The following is a 19,360-nucleotide window of genomic DNA, read 5'->3' on the forward strand; positions in this document are numbered from 1 at the left end:
CTTTTGCGACCTTCTGCCAAGTCAATAGGAAACCAGGTTCACTTAACAACCGTGTTACTAATTTAAGAACTGCAGTGATTCACTTAACAAATTTCTCACTTAGCAACATAAATGTTGGGCTCAGTTGTGGTTGTAAGTTGAGGACCACCTGTATTACTTTTTGTTGATGTTAGCTGCCCAGAGTTTGTAGGTAAGATGGATGGCCATATAATTTTTTTAAATACGTAAGCTTGAGATTTACTAATAGGGGTTATTTTTATAGTACTTACAAGGAAACAAAGATAATGCCATCTCCACTCTGTTAAAATGTGCAGTTTTATTCCTGCCACATAGAGCTCTTCTGACCATCGCAGATACAATGTCTAAATAGCCTAATTGCCCTTGTCCCAGTTTTGCAATGGATGTTTGTTAGTGAATTATAGGCTTTTAAAAGAAAAGAAGATAGATACCAACTTCCTGAAATTTATCCATCTGGTTTAAAGGAAACAAAAAATGATTTGAAATGAATTTAAAGGCAAAATAATTTAAAATTCCAGATTGTGGGGACTATCCTCTGGAGGCGTGATTACTTTTCAGTCGCTCAAATTTTAAAATTATCCAGCATGTTCCATTATGAACAGATCAATAGAAGTTCCTTCCATATGCTTAAGTAACTGTTGGTTGAGCAAACACATGGTACGTGGGCAGCCATGAACCCACGAAGCAGCAGCACTTCTTGAGTGAGAAATTATAGTTATTCTAAAGTTCTCAATGGTCTGAAGAGTATGAGTTTTTTCCCCCCACAACAAAAGACCAAAGCAACAGGAGCCAGAATTACAGCTTCCCAATGTCAATCACAGAGCTTTTGTCTTCTTTAAAAGATAAAGGTTCCCCCGCACATCTGTGCTAGTCGTTTCCAACTCTAGGGGCCGGTGCTCATCTCTGTTTCAAAGCCGAAGAGCCAGCACTTGTCCAAGGATGTCTCCGTGGTCATGTGGCCGGCATGACTAGACGCCAAAGGCGCACGGAACGCTGTTACCTTCCCACTGTAGTGGTCCCTATTTTTCTACTTGCATTTTTACGTACTTTCGAACTGCTAGGTTGGCAGAAGCTGGGACGAGTAACAGGTGCTCACTCTGTTATGCGGCACTCGGGATTCGACCTGCCAAACTGCCAACCTTCAAATTGACAAGCTCAGCATCCTAACCCACTGAGCCACCGCGTCCCTCTTTGTCTTGTTTAGCACAACTTTAAAAAAGAAAACAAGCAGAGAGGATGTTGTTTTACTGGCAGATTTCCTGCCTCATCAGCTGAATAATCCATTCAAGCAGTTCAAGGCAAGAGTTCACAGTAGAAGAGCTGTACTGAAGGCAACTGGGAATGCAAAAGAAGAAATCACAGTGTTGCAATAATTAAGACTTATGATCTATGTAAATATACAATAAGCAAACACTCCTCACTCAATAATTATTCCAAATGCTGCCATCTTGCAGCTTTAATGTGACCAAAAATGGAGAATTTTTAAATGAGTCACTACATCAGCTTTAATTCAATTTTATTTTCTCATTTGATTTGGTCTTGATTTGGTATAAGTTGGCTATGCTGGGAATGTCACTAGAAAAGGAAGTGGGGGATGGTCGCAGAGGGTGGACAGGAAGTCGGCCATGCTGGGAAGGTCCCTGACATAGGAAAAGGGAGAGACAGAAAGTCCTTCCTGGCCAAAACAAAGGGTGACATGGTAAGTCACATGTTTTGGTATCCCCTTTTTATTACTCAATGTTTCTCAGAACCAATTATCAATGAGTACCAAGGTACCACTGTATGACTGTCGCAGCATCCCTGGGTCACATGATAATCTTTTGTGCACTTCACAGCTGGCTTCCACAGAGTCAGTGGAGAAACCGGCACTATAATTGCAAGGTGAGTTCACATGATATCTCACTTAACATCCATGGCAGAAGTAACATTTTAAGTCTGTTGCAGTCCTGTGATGTCTCACTTAATATCTGCAACACCTGGCACTAGAGTTGCTGGTCCCAATTTTGATCATTAAGCAAGGACTACCTGTACTTCTGTATTTCAGAATTCAGTGAATGGTTACACATCCCTGCCAGAGCCCACCCACTCAAAAGTTGAGTATTTTCCACATATACAAAAATACACATTTATTTCAAAACATATACAATAGCAAAAAAAATGACCAAGATATATTATACAATCTTGAAGCTTTTTGAAGATAAATGCATTACTTTCAATATATTATAATAAAGACACATAGAATAATTATGTAAGCTCTGCCTGCAATGCCATCATCATCACCATCAGCAAAACGTAATGCCATTGGAGAGCATCATTATAAAACAAAAAAGGAAACCAATTAAAATTAATAGCCAAATGGAACACAGCATGGTGATATACGTATAACTTGGACTTTTAAGTTACAAAAAAGGTCAAAAGTCATCCTTTATTTTTTTTTCTCTTGGTAAGGGAAGAAAGTGACTGCAACTACTGAACAGACACTTCATAAACTTTAAGCCATCCTTTCTTGGAGAACAATGGAATGGACCATTGGCTTCAAAATAAGAGTACACTACCAAAGCTATGAAGGCCAAGCCAATCTTACACATTACAGCCAAATCACCATGGACACTAAACATAAATGTACAATGTCCAGAATATACACAAGTTATTTTTAAAAAGTTACACAGCAAGCACGTGTACAAGTGTTTGCTAGTGTTATACAATCAAGTATTTCTCTTAAAACATTTCATGTGACCTTCCCAGATACCAGGAAATGTCTTTAAAAATTGCAAGAATATAGCTAAGAAAATCATTCCACTCATCCCTCAAATAGCACAAGTTCCCTCAGTTCCCTGATGAGACTACATCCCCTGGGATATTAAAGCCACACCAAGTTAAATTGAAATAACATTCTTTTACATCAGTTGCTCAAACATAGGATTCCTCTGTGAAAAATGTCTGGTCTGTATTCTTGAATTTGGGATCACTGCACAACTTTTTCAGCCATTCCATTTTATTAGCATCAGTTCCTTCTGGTGATTTGGAAAAGCTATTATTTGGAGCCATTTGAAATGAACATTCATCCTCAGCCCTGACTAAGTGTGCAGAGGCACAGTATTCATTTTCCAAGTTGATGTCAGCATCTTTGGGATCTCCGCTCAATGAAGATTTATCAGTTTGGGAATTTGCTGCTTGCTGGACTGTAACTCCTGGGAAACATGCGGTTTCATTTAACTTTCTCTCAATGACCCACTGATGGTCAGTCCCCAAATCAACATCTAGCTTGGGTTTATTTTGAGACTGTGGCTTAAGACTGGGTAGTGGTTGTTTAGAAGGAAGAAGCAATGTAGAATCCTCCTCTTCTTCCTCTTCCTTGCTTTGCTCTGCTAAAAGCTCTAAGGCCTTTAGCCGCTTCTCCTGGGCTTCCGTGGGGCAGAAAGGAAACTGCCCAACTTCCTGAAAAGATCCTCTCCCCAAGTGCCCCGCTACAGAATTGTCATCTGTTGCACAAATGTTGCCCGTTGCTGGTTGCCCCTGAGCTAAATTATTCTCAGAAGGAAATGCTGCTGACTCCAAAGTTATTTTCACAGAAGTGTTCTTTTTCTCATCCTGCTTGGAGGCTCTTTCCCTTTTCCGCAGAGTCCAGTTTTTCATGGTGGAAGCACCACTTTTCAACCACGTGCTGGGATGCAGAGTGACCGGGTTTTTATGAGGAAGCCATTCCAGGTTCTCTTTCTTAATAGGTATCAAGCTACTGGTTTGATTATTGTTGGCTTGGCTAGAAAAAGTGCTAATTCCGGATCCAAGGTGGATTCCTGAAAAAGGATTAAAATCAGGAGAAACGTCTCCAAATTTCCTTTGTGGCTGAGAGGCACAGTCTAGAGGAGAGGAAGCCTCGGTTGGGGTAAACACCGAATAGTCCGAAAACTGGGAAAAAGCACTATCAAGAGAACTCATGGAAGACCCTGACGGGGAAGTCCCTGGTGATGACAGGCTAGAACAGCTAGTCCTTGAACAAATATTTAATCTAAGTGGTGGCGGCAGGAGAAGACGGTTAGAAACTTCTTTCTTTTCACTGATATGACTTTCGGGACCATCCTTGCTGCTTACTTCTATCCCCATAACCAAATTCTGATTTATAAGTTTCTGGCCTTCTACTTGGAGAGAACGAAACTGCTCGACGTAGTCTTCATTTGTGTGGGACAGAACAGCATCACAGCTGGCTTTGCGCACAGCACTTTCATGAAACCCACTGAGTGGTGTAAACTTGGAGTCCAGAAGACCAATTGTGGGCTCTGAACAGCGCCTGTGCCTTCGTGAGCTTTTCAGAACATCTGAGATGGCCGTTGACGAATAACCTGATGTGATGGAACACAGAGCCTCATTGCCAGAGTGCTCCCGTGATGAAGATTTCTGATGGAAGCCCACAGAAATGGATACTGGCTGAGACTTGATTGGTAATTTAATCTGAGCATCTCCTGCTTCTGGTGAGTCCAAATCACAGTCGCTCAAAGTCAAAACAGAGTCTCTGCTCCTGTTCTCTTTCCCTCGCTTTTTAAAAAGGTTGTTAAATGTGGGGTCTGTGCAGTCATTTAATTCATTTTCCAAACTATCGTAGGAGGAGTCATTCAGATGAAAGGAAGAGAGATCTGCAAAAATATGAAAACAGGTGTTACCAAATTTTGAGGTTTCCTCAGCCCAATCTAGAGCAAAAATACTGAATAAAGCAACAGTAGGTTTATTTACTATTTTTCAGAGGTCAATACTGGAGCATTTAGACATTGCAGCTGGTGCAGAGTGCAGCGGCGCAGGCAGTTTTTGGGACCCCAAGAATGGCCCATATAATAGCACTGCTCTGCGAACTGCACTGGCTGCTGGTTTGCTTCTGAGTGCAATTCAAGGTGTCGGTAATTACCTTTAAAGCCCTTCATGGAATGAGTCCAGGCTACCTGGATGACTGTCTCATCTCACTAGGCTTGGCCTGCCCTATCCATGCCAGCACAGGAGGCATGCTGCAGGCCCCATAAGCCCAAGCATTCCGGCTAGTGGGGTCCAGGAAAAGGCCTTCTCTGCCATTGCACCTGCCCTCTTCACCTCCCCCACACACTCCCCGAAGAGAGGTCGGCTCCAACCCTCCTGACCTTCCATAAGAGCTTTAAAGACCTGGCTGTGCCAGCTGCTTTGGGGCTTCAATGGAGGGGCTTCACATTGGGGATGGTTGATTGATTAACAAAGATCCCACTCTCTTCCCCTCTCATCTTATTCCCTCCCCCACATCTTTTTAGCTAGGTTGATTTTATAGTATTGTCTTTCTATTATTATAAATTATACAGTGTTATCTTTTAATATTGTAAGCTGCCCAGAGTTACCATGTGGCAAGATAGAGATAGATAGATAGATAGATAGATAGATAGATAGATAGATAGATAGATAGATAGATAGATAGATGATAGATAAGCAAGCAAGCAAGCAAGGTTTTCAGTTGTTAAACTAATTTTATCTATTAGAGACATCCTGATATGTGGTCCAGCAGAGTGATGGCTATGAGGAAGGTTATTCATTCACCTTCATGCAACTTGTTCCTACGAGTCTCTTGCATTTTTGACCACACAATGACTAGACCCATAATGTGATCTGAAATATATATTGAAATCCTCATAAAAATGCCATTCAATAACTTGTGAAAACTAGATTAAAAAACTAGAATATCACACTCCACTCCCACTATACTTTTTTGCTTTTTTCCCCTTTAGTTTATGTTACCTGAACCATCTTCCCGGTTCTCATTTTTGGGCAAAATATCTGCAAAGACAGAAGTAAGTTCTTCTCCAAAGATCCTGCAGCAATTTTCAATGAGAAACTGTACAAGGACAGAAACCTGTGAACGAAAAAGGATATTGAGATTAAGGCATGAAGGTCACCATGGAATTCAAGGTGAGTCAAATAGTTCATTAGAAGACTCCAGCTTGCCTCTGTTGGCCCACCAGGTGGAAGGTTCATTTTCAACTTGTTTTTACTTTTACTCCTTTCAATTAATGTCACAGCATCTTCAGTAACAGCATTATGTGTTAGGAAGAAATGTGCAGTTATGTAAACCTTCCGAATGCCCTTTAATGACAAACCTCACCCTATATATAAAGCATGTTCTTTCAAAGAAGTGAGATTTCCTTCTAGTCCTGCTGTTCTCTTGGCACTGAGCAGGCTTTTCCCACAGATCCTTTTTCAGCTCAGTATTAGAACATTTTCCTTATTATCTCTTGTCAATTATGTGCTCTCTTATGTCTATGCCAGTTCTTTTCCCTCCCACACAAATCCTCCTATTGCAACCTGTTTGTTCTAGGCTGCCTCCCAATCAGGGTTGGAATCCGAAAATGTCCTACAATGATAAATGATCACATTGATAAAAGAGGAGAAGTGTAGGAAGATGGCTGCTCTTCATCTGATAGTACCTAAGTACAAATTCTTGTCCATGAATGCCTCCACATTAGCAACTATATAATAATTTCTGTGGGAAAACAGAGTATCACCCGCTTGAGGCAAGCTTAAATATTGAGGCAGATGAATATGGAAAGGCGGCCTTAAACCAATTCAGATTGGATGCTTAATACAGGAAAACATCTATGTCTTAACACGCACCAATGCTTGTCAGGAAGACAGAACAGCGTGATGTTGGATGGCAGAAAAAAGTACGCCCTTTATAGGTTGAGTCATTTTGGAGCCACATCCCACATTACCTTTAACTATGTACAGAGCTTTCTGTACAAGTGTCAAGGAAGGGATCTAGGTTCACTCAGAAATTGAGATCTACGGGCCTATTTCCCAAGAAAGTAGAGAAGTGTGAATAAATCTGCACACTCCCAACTCTTTTTTTTCAAAATGGACAATACCTACCCTACTTCCCCTCTTTAGACATGAATTGAGAAGAATTGAGAAGGTGCTGTACTTCCTCTTCTACTGGATCCTTGAAACATCTGAAGTGGCTCCAAGAAAAGAACCTGAAGAATTATTGCTCACCTTCTTGGTGAATTCTCCTTCAATGCCAGGATTTGCAGGAGCTGGAGGCCAGAGCAAGCTGGGTGCAATGCACACTGCTAAATTGAATGCGGTCATCTGGTTGCCTTCAGATTGCTTTTGTATGCTGTGTAATACCCCAAAGAGATAACGCAACAGCACAACATTGGCACTTGGAAGCTGTTCCATTAGTCTAGAAACATAAAATCAACAGAAAAGGTTTCACAACTGACTCTCAAAATTCTCCTTTTTCTTAATCAGTCCTCTCAGTTGTGCGCACACACACACACACACTTTATAGCTTGGCTTCCTCCCCCTGCCCTTGATATTTTCTGAAAAACTGACACAGGAAATTACACAAGCAATGTTACCTGTGGATGGTTTTCATTTTCTCTTCATGGTTTCCTTCATCCATCAAGGAAACCCACTGATCACAGAGCTCAGATGAGAAGATGCTTCCTGGGATGTTGCGAAGGAAATCCTTATTGAAAGAAAAGAGAAGAAAAACACATATATGAGCAATCATTTCAAAGTATACATTTAACCTCCTCAGAGAGGACTGTAAAGCTCTGTGAAGCGGTATATAAGTGCTATTGCTATTTCCCAGAATTTGGACTGCCATTTTTGTCTTTACTAAGCTCTTTACTGGAAAGGGACACGACTTTTATCATTCTCACCTTCTCTCTGCGTGCTGTGAAAAGGCCCATCCAGTTAGAGAAAGGAAGCTCTCTGCCACAGCTCCAGTTGTAATAAAAGAAGAGGGGGAAGCTTGCAGAGCAGGTGTGCCAAGGAAAAGGGTTGCCTGAGGAAAGCTTTGCTCTTCAGCATATAAAGAGCAGAGCAACTCAACATGACACCCTAGAGACTATCCTGAAAATACGACTTGCCACATGAGGGACAGGGAAATATGCTTTTTTCCCCCTTCTCTTGCTGGGTTTTAGGCACACATGATTCTTTCTTGGACTCCTCATTCTCTTTGGTTATTGCAGAAATAAAAGAACAACAACCGCTTTGATAAAAACAAATGCAAAACAATTATTTTTCTCCAGTTTAATTTTGAACATATCTGAAATAAAGCCTTTAGAATGTCCATTGGCTTCTCCCGCTTCACCACTTTCCTTGTCATGAACAAATAAATGGTTTTTAAAACCCGGTTTCTAAGGACTTAAATAATATACTTAAAATTTGGGAGTCTACCTGTTCAATCAATTATATGCAGAATGGAGCCCCAGTTTTTCACTGAATTCCAAAGAGAAGTATCAAATCAAATATTTGGGGGATTCTATGCTTGGGAAGATCAATGTGTTATAGAAATATCTCAGCAATAGACCAATACACATGTTGCACATGCTATATTGTTTGAATTGTTTGTTAATGTTATCTTAAATCTCAATTTCAGGTAGCAGGGTTGGGAAAGACCTCCGTACGGAGTTGTCTACAAGTTTCTTGAATTAATCTTCAGAGTTCTGGATTATTTTTTAAAAAAGGAACAAGATAATCTTCATATCCAGAGAGGAGGCAATTTCAATGATCAGGTAATTGTTACAGAGAGTGAAAGAGTTTCCCCATCTACCTTAAACACAGAGGCTATCACAAACACGGACTCGCAAAGTAGGTGTACATCTTCACCCGAGTCAAGTTTCTCTTTCAGCTCTCTGCAGGATTTTGCATTTGCTGAACGTCTGAAAATACCCCGAGTAAAAGGTCCCTCTTGATAGAGAAAGCAAAGCATATCCTATAAAATAAATATATAATCAGTACATGAAACATAAATTGGCAAGTGATTTTAGCAGATGCCATATTCTGAAAAAGCATCTAACAACAACAACAGTTTTCTCTTCACTTGCCCACTCACACACAGAAGGTTTCAGCAGTGGCCTTTCCCCAAGCTGCCTCTCTCAAGTTGGACTATGTTTTGACTTCGATAGAAGACTCAACAATTGAGGTACTTGGGGGGGGGGAAACATTCAAGATCTCTGTTATGTTTGCAGTGAGAACACAATTGTAGTTTTACCAGTGCCCCAGTATGGAGGAATATGGATCAGACAAGAGTAAGAGATTTCGCATTAGGGCTTTTGAGTGCTGAATCTGGCCAAATACTAATTAAAAAACCAGACTTCTTAAGAAAAACGTTCTGAAATTATGTTATTAATCAGAGAAATGGCAAAAAGGTTCCAACCAACAACTTTATTGATTAGCCCTTGGGCCATATCAAAGTACAAAGTTCCAGCAACAAACCGTCACCAAAACTAGATAAAAGCAATCCGAAATGGAATTTGATAAAATACAATTTAAAATGGAATTAAAATACAATTTAAGTTAAAATAGTAATAAAATGCAAATTTAAGATATAGATAAAATATGGAAACATTATATTTCGGAGTCGCCCTTACAATCTACCCCAATCAGTCCCATATATGCAGATCTTAACTGGATCATTTTGTTCAAATACTGTGCTACGTTGGATGTTATTTTCAAGTTCTGGCCGGACATAAGGTAAGTTATTTTGATATGGGGATCCCAATGGGTCATTTGTTTGGTATATAGACCAAGATACCTGTCTCTCACCCTCTTATACAAACAACAGTCAAATAGGATGTGAGCCAGGTCCTCTACCTCTGCCGCTCCGCAAATGCAGAGACGCTCATTGTACGGTATAGCATGAAATCTCCCATATCTGACCATTGTATCAAGCTGTTCGAATCTCGCTCTCGTAAATATCTCCCTAAGATGTTTTGGGAGTTGTAACTTCAAATAACTGTCCACTTGAAAAGTACATTTGTATTTACTCAGCCATTTCAAGTTACCCACCTTACTAAGGATAGCTATATCAGTTTGTGCTTCTATATCCTTAATTCTTTGGGAGCAAAAAGGTTGAAAATTGCACTATAGTTTACATAACAGATTTCCCCTTTTACACAAGCAGGTTCATCAATCCTTTAGAAACCCCAGAAAAATACTAGCATGAGGCTGACAGTAAGATCTTGCAACATTACAACACTCTCACAAGTCCACAATTATGGAACAATCAGTAGAAATTTGGCAGCACTTATGAAAGAATGTCACCTTAGGCATCTCCAAACCAATTGGTATTGTCTCCTTCTGAATTCTCATCCCTCATATTTTTATCCTCCCAGCTTAGTCCAGGTACCCACTACCTTGTGCCCCGACAGATAAGGAAATATGATGTCTCTTGATCTTGACCCTACATTTCTGTTGATGAAGCCTAGAATTGCATTTGCCGTTGTTAGGGTTTTTTGGTACCCGCGTTGCATTGATGGCTCATGTTCAGCTTGTGATTCACCAACATACCCAGGTCCTTTCCAAATGAACTGCTAATCATATTCATTCTTTTAAGTCTTCCTATCCAAACTGTTTTATAATTTGTTTGAAAAATTTGCCCTGTATCAACATCAATTGATCTGAGAGGAGTTCTCTCTCCCCACCCCCTTTTAATGATAGGAATATTTATCCTTCTCCTAGTCCTTTGGTATTACACCATTCTTCCAGGACTTCTCAAAGATCACAGAAAGTGATTCTCAGTTGTAATTTCTATTTCCATTCAGTCTGGTCTTGAACACTAAACTGATTCATGGTAACCAGATGTTCCTCAAGCCTCATTTAGGTTCTCACTCCTTCCAAGCGTCAATCCTGTTTACATTCACTTAAGAAAATTTCCTCTTTGAGGACAAGACCAAAGCAAAGTAGGAGTTAAGAAGCTCTGCCTTTTCATTGTTACCTGTTACTGTCTTTTAGCAATGTGTCTTCTCCTTCCATTTTTTTTCTTATTACTATTGACAAAGCCAAAATACATTCTTTTGTCACTCTTCAGTTTCCCTTTGCAACCCTAATCTCCTTTTGCATTTCAACCTTTCTATCTGCGAATATTGGCTATCTGCTCATACACCAATTTTCCATTTCTGAAATGTTCAGCTTGCCTCTTTCCTCCTTCATCTCTCTATCCTTCATTTTTAGCTATTTGTGTTGAGGTATCCATTCTTTTCTTTTTTTTAAGTATTTGGGACTTTGCTAATGGTATAGGTTTCCTGCCTGAGCTGAGGGTTGGAGTAGAAGACCTCCAAGGTCCCTTCCACTATTCTACCGTATTGTGTTGTATTGTATTGTATTGTATGGTACTGTACTTCTATTCTATTCTATTCTATTCTATTCTATTCTATTCTATTCTATTCTATTCTATTCTATTCTATTCTATGCTATGCTATGCTATGCTATGCTATTCTAAAATCAATCCTTATACTGATCAAATTTTGCAAGGCAACAACTAAAGTAGAGTTTATTATAATATTTTTAGTTACACTTGACTTATCAGATTTATAAATTACAAGGTTTTTTTAAAAAAAACTTTAAATGTGGTATTTTGGAAGGAACAATAAGTTTAGGCATGTTTCATTTTCAAATATAGTAACTGTGGGAGTTGTGGTTTATGCACAAATTCCTGTACTCTTAAGGGGAAGATAAGCACAATGTGTATATATCTGATTTGTATGAAGCAATACCAAATGGTAAATCTTTGAGAGATCTATGTGTACATTAAAACCTGTAAGGTAAATGTCAAATATTTCTTCTGCAACCGTGGTTTGACGCAACAGTTTTAAAATTTACAAACCATGGTTTCAAGAAATGCTGTATTAACTGTGATTATGCAGAAATTGCATTTAGCATGAAGAAAAAATGAATAAGTCACTGTAAAGGGAAGGGAAATCTTGGAAAAAGTTGCTGATTTGTAAATTATCCTTGGCAGATACATGCCAACTTATTCTTTAGCCTTCATTATCTCAACAAAAATGCCTAAATATAACAGAAGAACATGTTGTAATATTGGTTGCTTAGTACATAACATCTAATATTGGTATTAGATGTTATGTACTGGTCTTATTATAGTACTCCTCATAATTAACAGCACATATTCTCTTATTATGGTCTAAAATATTATGCACAGGTACCAAGTACCTTACATGCTCCACTATCACAGCAATGTCCATGTATTTATTGATTAGTTAACAATGACTTTATATTTTAATGAAACGAACAGGAATCCACAAAGCTTAAATGTGGAAATAAATTTGTTACTTCTATTTTGGATGCCAAATTTTGCTCTAACATCCTGGAAATCAGATGTTTGTTATTTGATATACTGTAAATATGGAGTGTGGAATAGGAAACTATTCCATTATAATCTTATGATAGGAGATACCATAGTACAAATGATTATGCAAAACTGCCCATTAAGAGCAGTGGTGGCGCAGTGGTTAGAATGCAGTATTGCAGGCTAATTCTGCCGACTGCCAGCATTTCGATCTTGACTGGCTCAAGGTTGACTCAGCCTTCCAACCTTCTGAGGACCCAGATTGTTGGGGGGCAGTATGCTGACTCTGTAAACTGCTTAGAAAGGCTGTAAAGCACTGCGGAGCAGTATATAATTCTAAGTGCTATTGCTATTTACAATTTAATTGGTTTCATTCAAAGAGACAAAGCAAAGCTCCAAATCCCTATTGATTGTTCCTTTGCTCCTCCTGCCATAATGCACTTAGAACAGGAGTAACAATTTATTGCCTGTGGGTGCCAATGTGTCTATAGGGACTTTCCTTGATGTTTACCACACTCTCTGTCCCACCTTTAAAAAAAAAGATTGGCATGTCACATACTTACTAGGTGCCACAAGAGATGGCAGAGCATTTGAAGGATCTAATTTGCCATCTACCAACTAATTTCCCAAATCTCATTTCATGACTGGTCATGCTCATAATGGCAAATATGGATAGTTCTCGACCTTTAACCATTCAAAGTTACAATGGCATTGGAAAAAGTGACTTAAGACCGTTTTTCACACTTATGACCATTGTAGCATCCCCATGATCAGTCACTTGGCAACTGACTCAGGTTTATGGCAGTTGCAGTGTCCCGGGGTCATGTGATCACCTTTTGCAACCATTTGACGAGCAAAGTCAATGGGGAAACAAGAGTCACTTAACAACCATGTTGCTAACTTAATGGCAAAATTCACTTAACTGTCTTGTTTAGCAACAGAGGTTTTGAGCTCAACTGTGGTCGTAAGATGAAGACTACTTGTATTTTCTCAATGAAGAGATTCACGATTATATATTCTCAATGACCCAAGTGTATTCTAGGACTACTTGTGCACACCTTTGGCTAGACAGTTGCCATCATCTGCTTGGGATGTAAAAGAGACTTACCAAGATAGGTTTGGGCAGATTATCATTCTCACAGAGGGATGAGAGGGAAAGCCCGAACAGCTTCCCCGATTTGGGAGATGTTGGAGATGGCACTAAATGGTCCACTGGAACACCTGTTTCTCGCCAGAAGGCCCAGTTTATAATTGATCTTCTCCTTTTAAATGGCTTTTGGCTTAACTCTAAAGAAAGGCAGGAAGGAAGAAAGTAAGTTTGCTATTTGCTTATTTTAGAAGAGAAGACTATTCTTGTTGTGGAAAGTGAACACTATTTGTGGTTAAGGTGTTAGATGAGGCTATACTATGAACAAACTCTATACTTGTGCATTTGATTTTTGTTTTCTAAATAAAGAATTTTCTACTTGGTTGAATTTAATTGTATTAACACGAAGCCCATTTCTCTCTTCAGATTGTTCTGAACTTTGTCTTTATGATGTCTGCAAACCTAACAAGCGTTTCTTCTAGCTATTGTCCCAATCTGTTAATGAAAATATTAGAACACCCATTCTTGTGGTGCCCCACTCAATATCTCCTTCAATCTGAGAAGAAACCATTGATCAGCACTGTTTTAGCATGTTTTAGATTCTCCAGCACTCTGCCATTTTATAATAGGACATCCTATGTTCCTCTGCAATATACAACTGTAAGAGAACAACTGGGATCCACTTATCACAGGAAGAATTGATAATAAACTCAATAGGCATTCCACGTGACCTGGTGGGCTACACCTACAACATTACTGGTTGAGCGGGGGGACACTTGTAAATGGGAAGACTCACCATTTAACTGATGCCCAGTGGCCAGGCGACTTGGCTTGAGAATGAACTGGCACTGAAGCTCACGGGGCAATTGTTCTATTAGGAAGGCTCCCTGAAGATCCAGAGGGCAATCCCCATCCTTTGACCCCTGCGTCTGGGGCAAAGTGTCACGAATGTGGCTCATTTTAATTCCAAAAGGATATTCGTGCCCTGCTCATAAAAGAAGAGATTTTAATTTGCATATGTGTAAAACAAGTAATATTCTGAAGAACAAGATCTATCGGAATGTCACAATAATATTTATTCTTTAAAAGTGGACTGTAGTCCCTAGAATAAATGTTTCATACTCAATTGATTTTACACTATGTTATCCCAAAGGTACTTTTTTCAAAAGGCAACTGGACTTTGTTTTGCTCGAAGACATTTTGCTTTTCATTCAAGAAGCTTCTTCAGTTCTGGAGTTCAGTTCTTCAGTTCAGCTTCTTGGATGAGAAGCGAAACGTCTTCAAGCAAAACCAAGAAAGTCCAGTTGCCTTTCAGTAAGGCACCTTTGGGACAGCCAGGACCTGGATGACTGAAAATCTCCATAGACATTTACACTATGTTATCTTTATGCTCAATTATCTAGTACTTATCTAGCCCAATTTCTGATTCTGTCTGCTAAAAATGGAAAAAGTATGGTGTGGTTTACTTACTGACAGTGCCAGATATGTGGGCACAGGTCAGCCCAAGTGAAGGACTGACATATCCGGTGACTTTAAAGTATATCCACTATTATTTCTTAGAACAGCCATTATTATTTCTCCTACACAGGGCAAATGCAGAGCATTATGTGTCAGTCAAGTCACCACTGGGCATTGAAAGCCTAGGCTTTTGTATATCTCAAATGAACAGAAATAACAGAGATTTCTGAGTTTGTAGCCTGAGGCTTGCAAAACGACATCTGGATACCATATGAAAACATGTTATTCTTTTCCTCTCCTTCGTTTTCCTTGATAAGCAGTATATCCCACAGCGTAGGATAAGTTAGTGTGCATCCTTAAAATGGAAAGATTTAAACTGCTTAGGGAAGCCAACTTTTGCTACTCTGGCATTCATAGCAAGTCTCATTGTTTTCAATATAAGATAGAGAAGTCCTTATGGCGAACCAGACAATTGGAAGAGGTATTAGGAAAGGGAGGCAGATCAAATCACTTCAGGGTCAAACCTCAGCATGGGGAACTCTATCTCTGTATTCAAATTATTAGCCTTTTAACTAGTTAAGAAGAAAAACAGTTGAAATATTGACATATTTATATTATCTTCCTCTCTTGAAGGAAAACATGTACATGTTATTTGAATCTTTTCTCACATACAGCCAGCAGTTAAGTTCAGATTAGTTGGCCCTGGGTTGGTCTTTTACCAGAACTTCCAAGAACCATCAACTTGAGTCAGCTATCCAGGACAAGTATTTAGAACTAAAATACTGAGCAACAGTATACTCCAATTCAGAAAACAGAATCTTTATTCAGTAGCAGAACTGAACTCAGTCCACAGTCTTCCAATGCAACACTTTCCTGGTGAAGTTGAACACAAATGTGATTTAAAAATTCTTGGCAAACCTTTGCAAATCATCAAAATATCTACTGACATATCATGATCTACACCTCTAAGTCCCAACAACATTTCATAGCCAGGGGCCATACTTCAAAACGAAATTAAAAGCTGCGAGTACAAGTTGCAGATAACATGAAAAATATCACTAAATGAGATTCTGTCCTTTGCAATGAGCATTGGGCTTTATTTTTAAGTAATAAAACAGATTTGTTAAGTCAAGTAGAAGCTTAACTCATTTATTTTGCATCTTATTTACTGAAAAAATATAGCATTTTTGTAGCTCCCAGCTGTCAAATTTTAGGGTTTTTTTTTAATTCCAACTTTATTTGTCCCACTTGAATCTTTTCAAATGTATCTCAATGATCAGAGGGCCCCTTCAAGTTCTAATTGACTCCTGGGAGGGCTACATCAATATAGCTTATGGAATTATATAGAAAGATCACAGATGTGGTTTGTCACTGATTTCTTTTAGGGTGTGTTGTGACTTCCAAGCTGAGCTTTCAGTCCAACACTCCTTGGAATTCTGCCATTCAAATATTAATCAGGCTTGACCTGTATATCTTCTCAAGTCAGATATGGTTGAAAAGGTTCTGCCACCTGTTCACAGCACATCAAATAGAGTTGCAATATGAAAAATCATGGATACAAAAATGGAGATTGTTATTATCTTAGATGGTTTAATAAATTGGGGCAGTGTGGTAGCCCAGTGGCTAAGACATTGGGCTTTTTGGTTGGAAAGTCAACAACCCAAGTTCGAGACTCAAGTGCCACATGACAGGGTGAGCTCCCCTCCTCGCCCCAGCTCCAGCCAACCTACCAGTTTGAAACAATGAAAATGCAAGTAGATAAATAGGAAGGTCATGGCGCTCCATGATGTCATGCTGGCCATATGACCACAGCCCTGGCTCAATGGCCTTGAAATGGAGATGGGCACCATCCCATATAGTTGGCAATGGCTAGCAGAGCAAAATCCGCAAGAATTTTTTAGTTTTTTTAATAAATTGGGATTGGTATTTCAACATTAAATTCAAATCCATATTTTTCTTGTTTTAGAATAATCTGTTGTATGAGAATGTGCTTCAGTGAAGCACTGCAAAGGCTAAAACATTAAAAAATGTGTTAAGTCTGTCTGTGGGAGTAATGGCAGACAAGGAACAAAAGGCAAAAAGCAACAATTTGCCTTTCAGTCTGCATCTGAGCAACACCCACTGCTGATCAGAACAGAGTTGAGACAAGTACCCTTAGCTTCCTTAAGTTCATGGAATCATACTTTAACACTTAGGGTGGGTTTCAGTAAGAGAAAACTATGTTCCACACTTAAGAGGGGAAGAGGTTTTTTAAAATTCATCTTCTTGTAAGGCTGTTAAAATCTGCAAAAATGACAAAGAAAAAGAAAGGAAAAAGAAAAAACTAAATGGAAGGAGGGGTCTAGCCTTTTCTTATAAAAATAGCCAGATTACTAGCAATCTGTAGTTTGTAATGAGGGGGTAAAATGGATTTTAATGGATATTTTCAATAGGTGGTTTATGAAAGCCAGGCCCATCTTTTTGAGCGTAACAAAATAATGCGTTCTGCAGATCAGAATTAGAAATACAGTTCTCAATTGTCTGAGGTCACATCTAAATCTACAATTACAACTAACCCTAGTCACACACCCTCTCAAGAAAATATCAAAGGAAGTTGATAAATTTTTCTGAGAGAATGATATAACCTCAATCATTATCTGTATTGCTTCTGGTTTTAAAAAACTCCAAACCTCATTAAAAATTCCACACTCCACAATAGTCTCTTTTCCTTTACCCTAGCTTAACTAGCTCAATATGCCAAAACCACAACACATTTTTTTTAAAAAAAGGAAGTAAAAGTGGGACGCTACAGTAAGTTTTCTGAACTCGCAGCACTCTTTTAAAGAAAAACATACTGTATTTGACAAAATCAGCCAAGAACATGTCATCTTATCTTCGGTAAGTGTGCCAAGAACAATTGCAGATAAGAATCCCATTTGGAACAACTCTGTGTTGCTTTTCTTTTAATGTAATAAAACCATGATTTCTCCACAGGTGTTGTTGCTGATTTGCACAACATCTGAAGCCATTTATCACATTTTACAAACCACAGTGGCTGAATATACATACAACACAGTCAAACCCTAACCATTTAATGGCTTCATGCAATAAGTGAAACCAGTCTCAAATTTTCAAATATGAAATTAAATTCCTGATGAGCCTTCCTGATATTAATAGGCTCCAATGCCCACCAATCCAGCAGAAAGTCAGAGGTTACAGAAATTGCCCCCCCAAAAACAGAAGGAAATTCCCACTCTTGTTGCAGTTTATTAATTAGTTGAAAATTTAATTTAATTTTAATCCCATTTATATCCCGCCCTTCTCCGAAGACTCAGGGCGGCTTACAAGCTTAGCAGTAGCCTTCATTCTATGTATATGCCTGCTTATTAGGGCTTTCGGCCCCCCCTAAGCGGCATTATTACAAAGTCAGCTTAATTGCCCCCAATAATCTGGGTCCTCATTTTACCTACCTCGGAAGGATGGAAGGCTGAGTCAACCTTGAGCCTAGTGGGACGCGAACCTGCACTAATTGCAGGCAGCTGGTGTTACTTAAGGAGGCATTAGCCCACTGCTCCACCAAGGCTCTTAATATATATTAATATATATAAATATATTTATTCTTATTGTCTACTTATATAATGCTCACAGTAAAGAGTTTCTAGATGACTTGAAAAATATCCTTAGGCTGTCTTTGAATAACAAAATCTTGAGTAATGTTTAATACTATTTTTTGAGTTTAATCTATTTTGTTATATGTTCTCGACTTATATCCATCTATTTCATTACAGTTCTCGACTTATATCCATCTATTTCATTACAGTTCGAAATTATAGCAGTTCTGAAAAAAGTGACTTACAACCAGTCCTTATATTTATGGCAGTTGCAGTATCCATATGGTCATGTGATCAAAATTTGGGCACTTGGCAATCAGCAAGCGTTTATGAGAGTTGCAGTGTTCTGAAGTCATCATTTGCAACCTTCCCAACCAGCTTCTAACAACCAAAGTCACTGGGGGAAGCCGAATTTGCTAAATGATTGTGTGATTCATTTAACAACTGTGGCAAAAAAGGTTGTTAAGTCTGCATGACTTGCTTAATGATTGCCTTGGTTAGCAATGGAAGGTCCAGTTGGAATTATGGTTGTAGGTTGTTATTTTTTAAGCTGTTATTGACTCTGAAACCCTTGAAGGAACATAATACAAAGCAAATTCTACATCATTAAGTATACCCTTTTCATGTACTTACCAATAAGAGGGTAAGGGGCGTCTTCTTTCCCAGAATTAACCCACAGCTGATAATCCTTCTCCGAACCCTTTAAAAATACAACCCTACATCTGTTAGAATGAACAGAAAGCTGATTTATTTAAAATTATAAATTAAAACATGTGTCCTTAACACAGCTGTTCTAGACTACAGCAGAGGTCACTGACGTTTAACAGAAATCAAATAGCAGAACACTTAAATATTTACACTATTGGCACATCTGTTGTAATATGTGCCCTGACAGAGCTTTTGACAGGCTCTCTACATATTTGGGTAAAAACACTAAAGGCTGTATTTTGACCAGGCGTGACAACTGTATGCAATCTAAGTGCTATGGAGAGGGTTTGACTGCAGCTGCTGTTTCCACATATGGAACTCTACAGACTGTGGTGACATGGCATGACTGTGAACTGAAAAGGAAGGAAATGAAAGGGGAAAGGAGCAAAAAACATAGTC

The 19,360-nt window shown here is 38.9% G+C and overlaps 1 protein-coding gene across 1 annotated transcript in view; it reads right to left on the reverse strand.

Annotated features, from left to right (window-relative positions):
• Positions 1-2,928: 2,928 nt before the first annotated feature.
• ARHGAP20 (Rho GTPase activating protein 20) overlaps positions 2,929-19,360 on the reverse strand; it is a gene marked incomplete at both ends in the record, with an annotated part of 96,972 nt that continues 80,540 nt past the window's right edge. Inside the window, 8 exons of the mRNA XM_083362249.1 lie at positions 2,929-4,649; positions 5,764-5,878; positions 7,015-7,204; positions 7,383-7,492; positions 8,585-8,746; positions 13,227-13,405; positions 14,002-14,190; positions 18,887-18,953. Coding sequence (XP_083218375.1) covers positions 2,929-4,649; positions 5,764-5,878; positions 7,015-7,204; positions 7,383-7,492; positions 8,585-8,746; positions 13,227-13,405; positions 14,002-14,190; positions 18,887-18,953 — 2,733 coding nt within the window. The remainder of the gene's footprint in view (positions 4,650-5,763; positions 5,879-7,014; positions 7,205-7,382; positions 7,493-8,584; positions 8,747-13,226; positions 13,406-14,001; positions 14,191-18,886; positions 18,954-19,360) is intronic.

This window comes from Vipera ursinii, assembly GCF_947247035.1.
Source record: "Vipera ursinii genome assembly, chromosome: 4".
In the NCBI taxonomy this organism is placed as follows: Eukaryota; Metazoa; Chordata; class Lepidosauria; order Squamata; family Viperidae; genus Vipera; species Vipera ursinii.